Source organism: Cynocephalus volans, chromosome 11, assembly GCF_027409185.1.
Source record: "Cynocephalus volans isolate mCynVol1 chromosome 11, mCynVol1.pri, whole genome shotgun sequence".
NCBI lineage: Eukaryota > Metazoa > Chordata > Mammalia > Dermoptera > Cynocephalidae > Cynocephalus > Cynocephalus volans.
The window spans coordinates 22,964,769-22,979,000 of record NC_084470.1 but is presented as its reverse complement, the minus strand read 5'-3'; the positions used below and the strand labels follow the sequence as shown (position 1 = coordinate 22,979,000).

The 14,232-nt window shown below is 36.6% G+C and overlaps 1 protein-coding gene across 2 annotated transcripts in view; it reads left to right on the top strand.

Moving 5' to 3' along the window:
* The window catches only part of PPP2R3A (protein phosphatase 2 regulatory subunit B''alpha), a 159,609-nt gene that overhangs the window by 108,515 nt on the left and 36,862 nt on the right, over window positions 1-14,232 (top strand). For both annotated transcript variants that reach the window (XM_063113740.1, XM_063113741.1), the window contains 4 exons: window positions 1,269-1,355; window positions 8,111-8,267; window positions 10,850-10,898; window positions 11,359-11,448. In XM_063113740.1, coding sequence (XP_062969810.1) covers window positions 1,269-1,355; window positions 8,111-8,267; window positions 10,850-10,898; window positions 11,359-11,448 — 383 coding nt within the window. The remainder of the gene's footprint in view (window positions 1-1,268; window positions 1,356-8,110; window positions 8,268-10,849; window positions 10,899-11,358; window positions 11,449-14,232) is intronic.

Genomic DNA, 14,232 nt, shown 5'->3' with positions numbered 1-14,232 from the left:
AGGCGGAGCTCTTCCCCAGTCCCTGTCCAAGGTTTCCTGTGTGATGTGGCATTTGAGTTTGGTTCTGGAATCTCAGAAGAAGTTAGCTGTGGTAGCAGGGGTGAGGTTGTGAATGCTGGGCAACGGAAATCTGGACCTTCATCCTGATGCTAGTTCTTCCCTGTTCTGTTTGAGAATCACTTTCTTGGCTGAAGAATCCAGAAGGAAAATGGTGATTTAGTCCCTCATTAGGCCTACTCTTTGGAAAGATGTCCATATGTCATCCCTTCTTTGTTCTTCTTACACCAAAATAGCTTGAAAAACAGATCTAACTTCTTCCATGATAAAAACCACCATGGATACAGGATTTCTGTATTATTAGAATCAAAATAAAAGCCAGAGTACCAGATAAGCTGCTTAAATTGTTCTTCTCACCACAGCTTCCTTTTGGAGAAAAAAATAATAGGCTAAAGGGAAATTAAACGGGTAGAAATAGCTGCAGGTAAAATTGTTAAGAGTGCACTGTGGCCTCCCACCTCCAGGACTGCAGTCTCTGTCTTCCTTCTCCAAACCTCCCCTACATGTAGCACATACATCCCCAGTCTAGAGACATTTGCTTCCCATCTCCTATCCAGGGTCATCTCCAGAGTTGCACATCTGCTGAACTCATTAAAATGCTAACTAATTACAAAGGTGTTCATGCCCACAACAAAGATCAGGATATAAATTATCCCAGATGTATTTCAGTTTCTATGGAGTCTAGACTTCAGTGAGTAAGGCTATAATAATCAGAATAATACCCTCCTGAATCATATCACCTTGATAGCCATCCTTGTGACTGGTTAATCAATTGTTAAGCCAACACAGCAGATACTGCCCACCTCATTTGCCTTCTGAAAACATGCGGCCCAATAAGCATTACTTGGATCATTATCATGTAAATAGAGGAAGTGATGTGTTGGCAGCTGGGAAATGAAGACTTGTGAGCAGAGAATTTTTTTTATTCTGCTCAGAAGTGTGGAGGCAGATTCAAAATATAGAGATGTAGATTAAAAAATATGAGGGGTCTTCAAAAAGTTCACCGAAAGATCTGTATTATCTTTTAATTCTGTTTTTCCGTGAACTTTTTGAAGTACCCTCAGAGTGTCAGTTTTTACTGGGAATTACACTTGACATAACCAAAAAGTCAAAACTTAAATTGGTTCCAGGTATATTCATAAGATGACCTTTGGTAAAGTAATAGAGATCTTTAATGTTTTTCTTTGGTTTTGTTTTCCTTTTGGAACCAGGTTATTCAGAGAATATTCTACACAGTCAACAGATCTTGGAGTGGAAAAATTACTTCGACAGAGATAAGAAAAAGCAACTTTTTGCAAGTATGCCTCTCATTGGAATTTAGATATTAAGAGCAATTTAAATAATATTACTACATTTAACCAATATTTGAGTGCTTACTGTATGCAAAGCAGTGTCACTACTTTCAGTCATTAAGCATTTACCAAATACCTTTAGTAAGGACACTGGGGTGTGTTGGGGGGACAAAGGTGAATAGAATAACAGAGACCTCTGCCTGAGGATGCACTGTAGAGCAAAAGAGAGAAGTACACAGATGGCCACACTTGGCTTGATAAATTCCACAGACCTGTATAAAAGGTGCAGAGAAAGCTTCTCAGAAGGACTGGCATGTGATCTTCACCTTGGAGGATATCAGGGGTTTATCAAGATAAAAAATTATAAGAAAGAAGATTCCAGATAGAAGCAGCAGCATAAGCAAAGGCCAGAAGCATGAAAGTGTCATGTTCGGGAACTACCGTATTAAGTGGCCAAAGGCTCCTCAGAGAGAATGACCAGAGATGAGGCTGGAGGGGTGGGCTGGGGCCAGGTTGGGAAGGGCCTTACAAAAGAAATCAAAGAATCTGGACTTGATTCCTTCAGCAATGACTCTTCATCCGGCTCCTGCTGGAGAAAATTGCTAAAAATTTCTTTTAAGAAAGAATATATTTCATTCATTTATATTATTTATTTTACTAAGTGAGAGAAAATGTATTGACCACTAGTGGGAGCCTTTTACTGTGTTAATCTTCATGCTTGCTTGTTTAAGCTTCTGTAAGCCTAAAGAAAATGGAATTGTTCACACTTGAAAGGAAATGAAATGTTTTATTTTAAATGAACATACTAAATGAAACTTAGGCTAATAAACACAATCTTATTTACTTTTTATTTTTTCCTATCTTCACCTGGGACGAAGTAAAAAAGACTTGGCAAAATTAGCAGTCCATGATGGATATACAAAATTTTTTAATTCTAAAATGAACAGTTATTGTTGATATTAATTATATTTATCAGGTGTTTGCCTGATGCCTGGCTAGGTTAAGATGGCAGTAATTCCATAACACTTCAAGAATGATAATAATCCATCACATTCCTGAAGTGCATTATAGTTTGTAGTTTCTGGATCATTCTTTTTTTTTTTTAATGATAAAATTTGATGTTCAGATATAGTCGAATGACTTGTATAAGATCACACAGCAAGTAAGTTGCTGAACTGGAAATAGAACTCAGGTGTTCTGCTTCCTAGAGCATGATTTTTTTTCCACCTTCCTTTTCTTCCCTAGTCCTCTTCTTAGTATTTATTTTATGGCAATCCAATGGGTAAAAATCATAGCTACTTGTTTCTAAAGATTTGTTTTATTTAAAGCATTCTGCTTCATACATAGCAAATGGCATTTTATAAAACAAACCATTACAAGCAAGTTTGGAAAACAGAAGAGAAACTGTTTTTTACCATCCTAACTCAACTAGCATCATTTTTGTTGTGCTCTAGTCTCATTCATATGTATGTATACGGATTTTAGGATTTAACATAGGTCTTAGTGTGTACAATCTTGTTTTCTATATTTTGCACTTACATCATGGTTTTCCTTTGTTTTTTTGTAAACATTATCATTTTTTCTGGCTGCATAATCTTCCATGGAGCAGACATACTATCATTTAATAATTTACATTGTTTTCAATTTACCAAAGCATTTTGGTTTCCCAGTGTTTACATTTTGAAAAATAATTTTTATCAGAGTCATACATTTGTATTAGGAAATAGTCCTTTGTCTCTTATAATGTTTTTCACCTTGAATTCCATTTTATCTTCTATTAATATTGATATGTTTTCTTTTTTGTTTACATTTGACTAGTACATATTTGTCCGTTTTAGTCCATTTCTGTTGCTTGTAATAGAAAAACCTGAAACTGGGTAATTTATAAGAAAACAAAATGTATTATTTAGAGTTTTAGGGGCTTGGAAGTCCAAAGTCCAGGGAACACATCTGCAGAGGGCCTTCTCTGGCAGTGACTTCAGCAAGGCAGGGTGTCACATTGCAAGAAAAGCAGAAGCAAGAAAGAGAGCTTCTCACTCGCTCTTTTAAAGCCATTAGAACCCTGTCCATAACCACCATTAAAGCGTCAGTGGACTAATCCATTCACTAGGACGTGGTCCTCACAATCCAGTCGCTTGTTCAAGGCCCCACCTTTCAATTACCATAATAGGATTTCCCACCCTCCCAACAGTCACAGTGGGGATCAAAACACAATGAGCTTTGGGGAGATATCCAATCCACAGCATTGTCCATCTTTTTTTTTTATTATTTCATTTTATGTGTATCTCTTATAGACAGCATATGCCTAGATCTAGTTTGGGGGGTTTGGTTTTTAAAGTCAATCAAAAATCTTTTAATGGGGAGATTTAACTCATTTATCTTTATTGTGATTGTTGATACAGCTGATTTTATTTCTGCCATCTCATTTCCTAAATTTCCTTATGGTTTCTTTTATTTTTCTTTCTAAATCTTTATTTCTGAAAATGTCTTTATCTGCCTACTTATATAATAATTTGGCTGACTATAGGATTTTGAATTCAAAATCACTGGTTCGGTTTTACCTAGGGGTACACAGTGAGTCAGGGTAAACCCAGCTTTACTTTCAGCTCAGGGCCCTGCAGCTCTACCTTCCATGCCTTCTATGCCAGGCCATCTTGTGTCATCACTAGTGTATATTTGAGGGAACTTCAGAAAGTTCATGGAAAAATGGGATTAAAGATAAAAATAAAAAATATAAACTTTCTCAACATGAGCCCCATCAAGTTCAAGACACTTTTGTAAGCAATGATACAAGCCATTTAGTTCATCCCTAAAGAACTGAGGGTCCTGGGAATTTAACCATATGCTGTAGGTTGGATGTTCCCCCAACCTCACTGCGGCTTAATCCCCACCGTAACTTTTGAGGGTAGGAAATCCTATTACGATAATTGGAAGGTGGGGCCTAGAAGAGGTGATTAGATTGTAGGACCATGCTGTAGTGAATGGATTAATAATAGTGATCAGGGGCATGGTTCTCAGGGTTTTAAGAGAAGAGCACATGAGAGGTTAGTCTCTCTGCTCTGCCATTTTGCATTGTGACACCCTGCCATCACTGTTGCCACCATCAAGGCCTTCACCATATGTGTTCCCTGGACTTTGGACTTCCAGTCTCTGATACTGTAAGCAATAAATTTTGTTTTCTTACAAATCATCCAGTTCCAAGTATTTTGTTATAAGCAACAGAAACAGGCTAATACAGAAAATTGGTACCAGAGAAGTGGGGTGTTGCTTACAGCAAATATATGAAAATGTGGAAATGTCTTTGGAACTGGGTGTTGAGAGGCTGGAGGAATTTGAAGGAACAGGCTAGAAAAAGTCTAGATGCTGGTGAAAGTTTAGAAGACAAGAAAACTAGGGAAGATTTGGAACTTTTTAGAGAATGGTTAAATGATGGTGAGCAGAATGTTGATAGAATGGCCTTTACTGCTCATATTTCTGAGAAGATCTCAAATGTAAATGAGAAGGAGCTTTTTGGATACCAGGGCAAAGATCACCCTTACTATGAACTGGCAAAGAAGTTGGCTGCATTGTGTACATGCCCTAGGACTTTGTGGAAGTTGGAACTTAAGAGTTGTGAACCAAAGTATTTGGCAGAAGAAATTTCTAAGCAGCAAAACATTCAGGAAGCTGCATGGCTACTTGTAACAGCCTATGCTACATTTTGGTGGCAAAGGCATGATGTAAAGCCAGAAATTAAAAAGAAAGCAGTGGTCAAAAAATTGGAAAACTTCAGCCTGGCCACAAAAGCAAGGGTATAGCCCAGGGGCCCTTTGCTAAGGAGATGAGTACAGAAGAATGGGATTATCAAGAGAAGGGGGAAAAAAGACCTTGAAGGCATTTCAGAGTTCTTGGAGGCTGTGTCTTCCATTACAGGCCCAGAGGCCTAGGGAAATAGAATGGTCTCAGGGAACAGGCCCAAGGTGCCATCTACAGGCTTACTGCCCAGGGCCATCTCAGGAAGCCACTTCTAGCACCAACACCCCCGTTGCTTTAGCTGCTCTAGCTGTGGCTAAATTGGCCCCAGGTGTGGCTGGACCTGCAGCTTTGAAAAATACAAGCTGGAAGCTTTAGCAGCGTCTATGTGGTGTTAGGTCTACGAGCTTGCAGAATGCCACAGCTGTGGGGACTTGGGAGCCTCTATCCTGATTTCAAAGGATCTATGGAAAAGCCTGGGGGCCCAGGAAGACATTTGTTGCAGGGGCAGAGTCACCACAGACAGCCTTCACTAGAGCAATGCCAATTGGAAACATGGGGTCAGAGTTGTAGCAGAAAAACCCCAACAGTACCATGCCTGGTGGAGCTCTGGGAGCAGGACTGCAATATACATCCCAGATCTGTAGAGTTACCAAAGTGGAATGCCATCCTGGGAGAGCTGAAGTGTGGCCTGAAACCAGGAAAGCCATAGGAGTGAAGCTGCCCATGGACTTGGGGACCCAACCCCCACACGAGCGTGCAGAGGACATTGAACATGGAGTCAAGGTACATGATTTGCCAGCTTTGAGATTTAATGACTGCCCTGTTGGGTTTTGGACTTGCTTAGCAACTGTTACCCCTTTCTTTTGGCCTATTTCTCCCTTTCTAAACAGGAATATATACCCTTTGTTTGCCCCACCATTGGATCTTGGAAGCAGATAACTTGTATTGATTTCACAGATGGTACTTTGGACACTGGACTTTTGAGTTGAAACAAGTTAAGATTTTGCAGACAAAATGAATACATTTGTGTGTGAAAAGGACATGAGTTTGGGGGTTCAGGGGGAAGAATGCTGTAAGTTGAATTCCCCCTCCCAACCTCTTTGAGGCTTAATACCCACTGTAACTGTTGAAGGTAGGAAATCCTATGGTAATTGTAAGGTAGGGCCTTGAAGAGGTGATTTGATTGTAGGACTATGCTATAGTGAATGGGTTAATAATGGTGGTCAGGGGCATGGTTCTGAAGGCTTTAAAAGAAGAGCACATGAGAGGTTAGTCTCTCTCTGCTCCACCATTTTGCAGTGTGATACCCCTGGGTCACTGTCACCACCACCAAGACCCTCACAAGATCTGTTCCCTGGACTTGGATTTCTCAGCCTCTGAAACTGTAGGCAGTAAATTTTGTTTTCTTTAGAAATTATTCAGTTCCAAGTATTTTGTTATAAGCAACAGAAACAGACTAAAACACCATGTCAGTGCAGTTTTTTTTACATTATTAACTGAAGAAAAATGGGTGCCCTTTAAAGATTTTTCAAGATTAGGAAATAAAAAAGAAGTCAGAAGGAGCCTAATCAGGACTATAAGGTGGATGCCAAATAACTTCCCATCAAAATTCTCACAAAATTGCCCTTGTTTGATGAGAGGAATGAGCAGGAACATTGTCATGGTGGAGAAGGACTCTCTGCTGAAGCTTTCCCAGGCATTTTTCTGCTAAGCTTTGGCTAACTTCCTCCAAACACTCTCATAATAAGCAGATGTTATTGTTGTTTGGCCCTCCAGAAAACCAACAAGCAAAATGCCTTGAGTATTCCAAAAAATTGGGATGACCTTTGCTCTTGACCCATCCACTTTTGCTTTGACTAGACCACGTCCACCTTTTGGTAGCCATTGCTTTGATTGTTATTTGTCTTCAGGATGGTACTGGTTAAGACATGATTCATCTCTTGTTACAATTCTTCGAAGAAATGCTTCAGGATCTTGATCCCACTTATTTAAAACTTCCATTGAAAGCTCTGCTCTCATCTGCAGCTGATATGGGTACAATAGTTCTTGCACCCATTGAGTGGAAAGTTTGCTCAACTGTAAATTTTCAGCCAGAACTGTGTAAGCTGAACCAGTTGAAATGTCTGTGGTGTTGGCTATTGTTTCTGCTGTTAATCGTTGGTCCTCTGCAATTAGGGCATTCTTAGTCCTGAATATGGAAATTGATGTGCATGGTCTGCTGCTGCAAGCTTCATCTTCAACATCATCTTGTTCCTTTTCAAAACAAGTTCTCCATTTCTAAACTACTGGTTTCTTTGGGGCTTCGTCCCCATAAACTTTTGGTAAAGCATAGATGATTTCGCCATTCTTCCACCCAAGCTTCACCATAAATTTGATATTTGTTTTTGCTTTTATTTTAGCAGAATTCATGTTGCTCTGATAGGGGCTGTTTTCAAACTGACATCTTATCCTTCTTAGTGACTTAAGCTAGATATTCTTCAGACCTGTGATAACAAGTTAGTACAAGTTTATTTTGATACAAAAAAAATTTGCATTTCATGTGTATTTTTTTTATAACACGCATTTTCCATGAACTTTTGAAGACTCTTTGTGTAAGTAACCTCTGTGGTAAACTTGATTTCATTACAAAACCAAACCTACCTGTGGATGCCCACTCTTCTTAATATTGCTCACAAAGCAGTGTTAGTTTATGGCCATGTAATTAAGCCTCTTGTCTAATTGTTCTGTGCTTGCCAGTCTGGTGACCTTTGACAGGTTGCAGTTGCCTAGTCCTTCCCTTTTCCTGCTTTTATATCCTCCACAGCATCTTGCCCTTTGCTAAGTATATTATAGAGCTTAATAAATGCTTATACATTGATTAGTTGATTAAAGGTAGGATGAGGTTGTCTATTAAAAATTTCTTGGTTTGGTACCATAAACAAAATTTTAAATTCAATTTAAAACAAAACTTCACTAGATTCTGTACAATGGCCAAATCCTGGTTATTAATAATTTTAAAATTAATCCTTCTATTCATACCATTTCAGACTCTAGCCCTTTTGGAAGAAGAGGAAGATATAAACCAAATCACAGATTACTTCTCCTATGAACATTTCTATGTTATTTATTGTAAATTCTGGGAACTAGATAGTGATCATGACCTCTACATCAGCCAGTCCGATCTATCTCGATACAATGACCAGGGTGAGTGATCTATAGATGCTTAGACTTAACCATTTTGAAGAGTTATGTAAACTGTCCCTACTCATTATGAAAAATTCCTATTTGTTAAATTCTATATCTAATCAAGTCCTGTTTATAGAGCCAAGAATTTTTAAGTAGGAATGAAGGAAGATAATTTAATTTTTTATTTACAGGCCAGATGTAGGAGAAGGGATTTGGAGGTAAGTAAGCAATTATAGTCTTAGTTCTGACGAAGCAGCAAGTCTTTACAGTGATGTGTATTTTCTGATGAAGAATTTGAATAAGATCCACACCTGCATGAATCTGTTTGAAAGAGAATATGTATACACCTTTATTAGCTTTCCCATTTAACGGTATTTCTATAAAAGCTAAGGATGAAAATAATGTTTCTAACTTGACAAATTTTATTTTCAAGGACTCATAGAAACTTACTTTTTGGAATTTAGCTCCAGAAAGATATTTTCTCTGCAGATGAATTTTGTGTTCTTTCTTTTATCAGAAAAAAAAATTAGATATTACCCCTTTTGCTTCATTTTTGCCAGCAGTAAACTTAGACCCTATTGCTTACTGATTTTTAATATTCTGTTTGTTTGTTTGTTTGTTTATCTATCTATCTATTTATTTATCTATCTATTTATCTATTTATTTTTCTATCTATCAGTCGATCGGCAGCTGCCTGATATGGGGTTCCAAATCCGTGACCGTGTTATAAGGCTGAACTCTGACCAGCTGAGCTAACCAGTCAACCCCAATTTAATATTCTTAACTAAACACCAAGATATATTGATTCATTATTCTCTCATATGATTGTCCCTGTTCTATCCTTAAAGGTGTCCTCAGGCACTGTTGGTTCTTAATCAGACTTTAGATTTTTAGATGTAGCAGAGTACAAATCTTAAATAAATGCATTGGATTTTGTTTCTTTTATTTGATATATCTGTGACTAATGGCATGCACCTTAAGAAAAGGCTCATTGTATGTGATGTCAAGTTCCATAGAGCTTTGCATATTTAAGAAACTGAGTTTTCGCTCTTAAATTCTCAGGTGCCAAGCAGGCATCAAGGGGAAATACTCAAATGTACCTATTTGATAAACAAACATGTTAGTACTCTTACCTCCCTTCTTCAAGTAGTGGTAATCTTCTTGTCACCAGAATAGCATAAAGATGAAGATATACATACAGCTATCAAGTAAGCTTTATTAGCTATGCACCTTCCTATTACCAATGAATACATCATCTGTACAATATGAACCATTCTACAGTAGTCATGTACAACCCTGTGGGCTCTAAAGCTTCCTCTCAGGCTGATATAACCATAATTCTCATCGAGTCTCCAAAATATTGTATATACTCAGATCACAACTCACTAGAGCCATGTTAATGGGATGAAGTCCAGAGAAGCAGGCATCTAGGCCTACATTATCCACTCACCAAAGTATCCTTAATGGAACTACATGGAACAACATGATTTTCAGTTTTAGGAGGCTAAACCTTTCAAAGCTAAAAAGGCCTTTTAAAAAAGGCGTTAGTTTTGGAATTAAATATCCTTGCCTTTTCTATATAGTTCTCTTTTTTTCTATCTACTACAAATTATTAACCCCATAAACCAATGCTCAACAAAGTATAGAGGGTCTTTCATATAAGCTTTTGTGTGTGGCCAAACATGGCTGTATTGACATATGTATTCCCAACTTTCTTCAGCCTAAATAATTTACCTTTGTTTTGACTGTACCTAACTGTGCAGATGTAGATGCTAACTAACTGCTCCCTAATGACCTCATCACTGGTTCTGAAATTTTAGCGTGCATGCCGTTGCCTGGGGCACTTCTTAAAAGAACAGGTGTGATATCCCTAAGCATTCCTTTTTTTTTTTAAACCAATGTCTTTGCTTATTTTGAATTCACAGTGAGGTACACTACAATGAATTTTCTAGGCTCTATCAACAAAAAGCAACATACTACCTTAAGATACAGTTGTCTCTGTCTGTGAATAAAACTTACTGATGGAATTTTTTAAAATTTCGTTATATCATGTTATATTCTGGACTCTTAGAGAATGAGAATATAGCAAAAGTATGTTTATGGTATGTCTCATGTTTTTTAAAAATTCTACTTGAAAGCACTTTCCATTGTTTTATTTTATTTAACATTGTTTGAGGAGCTACACATTCAGTTCTCCCTTGAATTTAACACTGGGATAAAATTTATCTTGTTTCAGAGGAAAATTTATCTCATTTTATTGGATAACAAGAATCAATACAAATTCTATACATTTTTGTGTTAGTTGTCAGGGTGTTCAGAATTAACTTAGCACTCAACTATATTAATACTTCCTGGATATTAGACACATTCATTTGCCTGTTCTTTTAAAAATTTATTGATTAATAGATAGTAAACCACCTCAAATTCTTACTTCCAAAAGTATAAATTATACATAAGTAAAAATTTAACTATTCATATTCTCACCATAGAAGATTGTTATGGTTTAGCTTTTATAGCTAATGAAAATAAACTTACCAAAAGTATTGCCTTTTTATTAAGCATGTTTCTTATTAGTTTTGTAATTTCTTATTCACATTTAGCTTCATCAAACAGAATTATTGAAAGGATATTCTCTGGAGCAGTAACAAGGTAAGAAGTTTAAATCTGAGTTTAAAAATTAACTACAAGTAATACTGTAACAATCTCATTTTAACAAGTCTTCCTGTGTAATTTGGCAGTGCCACTGGGCCAAGTAATATCCCACAACACATAAAGTCATGACTGTAATACAAAACAGTAACTCTTTAATACGAGTATTTGTCTGTATCTTGATACAGGTAACAGTACTTGATCTCAGTGATTATTTGCATTCAAATTAGAAACCAGATTTTTTTTTCATATTTGCAAATTCCTTCTGGTTTCACCCTCTAGGCCTTTGAAAACAAAACAGGCCACGCAAGGGTTGCCCTTTATGAGGCATCCAGCATTCTAATTTTTAAAAATTTAGCTAAATTTCCGAAGAAGAATATTACTTTATTTCTCAGTTTATCATCATATTAAATTTGTCTGAGTAATTGCTCAGGAAATTTTATAAACGTGTTTTCTTCAGGGGAAAAACGGTACAGAAAGAGGGAAGAATGAGCTACGCAGACTTTGTTTGGTTTTTGATCTCTGAGGAAGACAAGAGGAACCCCACCAGGTATGACTTCTAAGTTTCCTTTGCCAAGATGTTAAACACATGCACAAAGCTTGAAAAAGTCATGACGCATACCTGGTGAAGCTGACTTAACTTGGGTATACTAAGATGGATTAGACTTAGTCTCTGCTCTCTGAGAGCTCTCAGTCTAGGAAAGGAAACAGGCACTCAATCCGTGGTCATGGCATATCAGGAGAAGTGCTGTTACCCACAGAAACAAAGGTGAAGTGACATGTAAGCTGGCCCTGAGGGTTAAGTAGGACTAGTAAACATTTACACAAAATGTGACAATAGATACTGTAGATTTTACTTGTTCTATAATCTTAATGGCTCAGTAGTAAATTGGAGAGGGAAAGAAAAGCAAATTGTGCGTGACATATAAGAATATGTCCTCATTTTCCCAGTTGGAATCATCTCTACCTTTCTTTGACACTCTCAAACATACTTTGATATGTGGTTGTGAATTTATGTGTACTCTGTTAGTTAAGTAAAAAATCTATGTGTCTGTCTGCTTTTTATTCCTAGTTTGTGTAACTCAATGCTCTGTACACGGTTTGTGCTCAGTACCAAAGGAGGGAGGGGCAGCAGTCTGCTGCTTGCAGGTATAACTGACTCAGTTATCTTCATATTGGTTCACAAAGTTACCTAAACGTTGGATATGTTGTTTGGAAATCACTGAAATAGAAATAAAAATAAGCCATTTCTTTAGGCAGTTTGTTAGATTATTTCTGAATAACTTTATTTTTCATTTCAAAAGTAGTAATCATTATAGATGATTTAGAAAACATGATAAGCAGAAGAAAATAAATTTTAATAATAGTAATTCTAATATGTAGGAAAAAAACACTATTAAAAGTTGGCATATATCATATATATGGTCTTTGTCATATATACTTTCATGTACTGTTTATACTTTTAGATTATTTTCATTGGGTTAAATCTTAATTGCCAAAAACTCCAAATTTTTCATGAAATGCTCTCCTAAATTTCCTATAATAGTCATAGCTAAGTAGTCGTAACATCCACTATTTTTTCCATAGAATAAATTCCCAGAAAGGAGTTGCAAAATTAAAAGGTACATTTTTTTAAAAAGAAAGATAGTATCAGTTTACACCTTTATCAACAAGGTATTGAGCATATTTCCCTGAACCCTTTCGAATACTAGGTATTTTCCTCTGAAAAAAATTTTCCAATTTGATCAAATATTCAGTATTGTTTTAATTTGTATTTTTTTGATTACTGAGAAGGCTATGTTTATATATATATATATATATAGGCCATTTTTATTTCATCTTAGGTGCCTTGTCTTTTTATATCTTTTGCACATTTCTGCTGGATTAATTTTTTAGAGTTTATTGTTTGAACACAAATACACATTAAGTATTAAAAATTATAAAATACATGCAATCAAAAACCTTAATATAAAATTCATTCATAGTTCCATGACCCATAATTAACATGCTGCTTTATGTCCTTCGGCTCCCCCTTGGCCTCCCACCCTTTCTCCTTCCCTTCTTCTTTTCCCCTCTTCCACTTTCCTTCCCCTTTCCCCACCTTCCTTCTCCTCCTCCTCCTCTTTCTCCCTGCCCCAAATGATATGGTATGATAAATAGGATCATACTGTACATAATTTTGTAACAGAGTTTTTCACATTCAGTATATTTGCATGACAGGAAGTGTGTGTGTGTGTATATATATATCATTTATCATTAATGCATTATTTTGAATGTTTGGGATTGTTTCAGCTAGATTACATTAATTTCCAAAGATCGAGGGCTGTGTTTTTGTTTTTTTTTCTTGCCATTTTGGTGTTCTGTTAACCCTCTCAATCTCAATTTCATTTTTTATCTTTCATATTTCCTTAAGTATGGAAAAGCTTTCCTCAGACATTTCCCATCCATGTTTTTGTTTTTGATTTGCAACTGGCCAATAAGAGGATCCAAAAGCCTTAATCATGGTGTTACCAGCACGTTTTTCTCTTTTTGGAACTCCTGTTATCTCACAGGAACAAACGAAGAGAACCAAAAATGGTAATTGGGAAGGTTAATATAACAACTTCTGTGAATATATACTTCCTCTTCTTTCGTCTCTCATCTTCAAAAAAGCATAAAATTATATGTAGTAATTATTACAATGTGTTTTTGAGTTTGTAATATATATATATGTAATATATATAACAATAATTGCATTAAAAAGGCAGAAGAGGGAATAGAGCTAAATAGTAGTCATATTTCAATATCTCAGTGGAATTAAATTAGTATGAATCTTAAGTAGATTCTGATAAGATGTATATGGCAAGCCCTAGAGCAACCACTACAAAATTAAATAAAAAATATACAGTAAAAGAAAATAAAGGATTAAAATGTTAGAAAATATTCAAATGATATAAAAGAAAAGAGTAAAGGAACATTTTTTATGGTTTTAGGAGTATTCAATCAGTTTCCCCATGAATTTAATGCAGGAATAAAATTTGTCCTATTTTTTATGGATAGGCTCTTGCAAACCCTCTTTTATTTTTTTTTTTAAGTTTATTTTTTTACATTCTAAGTTGTGGAGCAGTTGTGGGGGAAGGGAAGAGGGGAGGGGGAAAGAAATAGGATGGGAGAAGGAGGAAGAAGGAGGGGCATGGTTGAGGCCTGTGATATCCCCCTCATTCCTGCAGGCGAGACCAGGGGGCTTCCAGCGGTGGCTTGGTCATTGCTGGACTGAGTCCAGATGTCAGGGGGTGTGGCCAAAGCCTTTGGCCCCCCACACCCCAGCTTGGGAGCCCAGGACACTTCCTGAGGC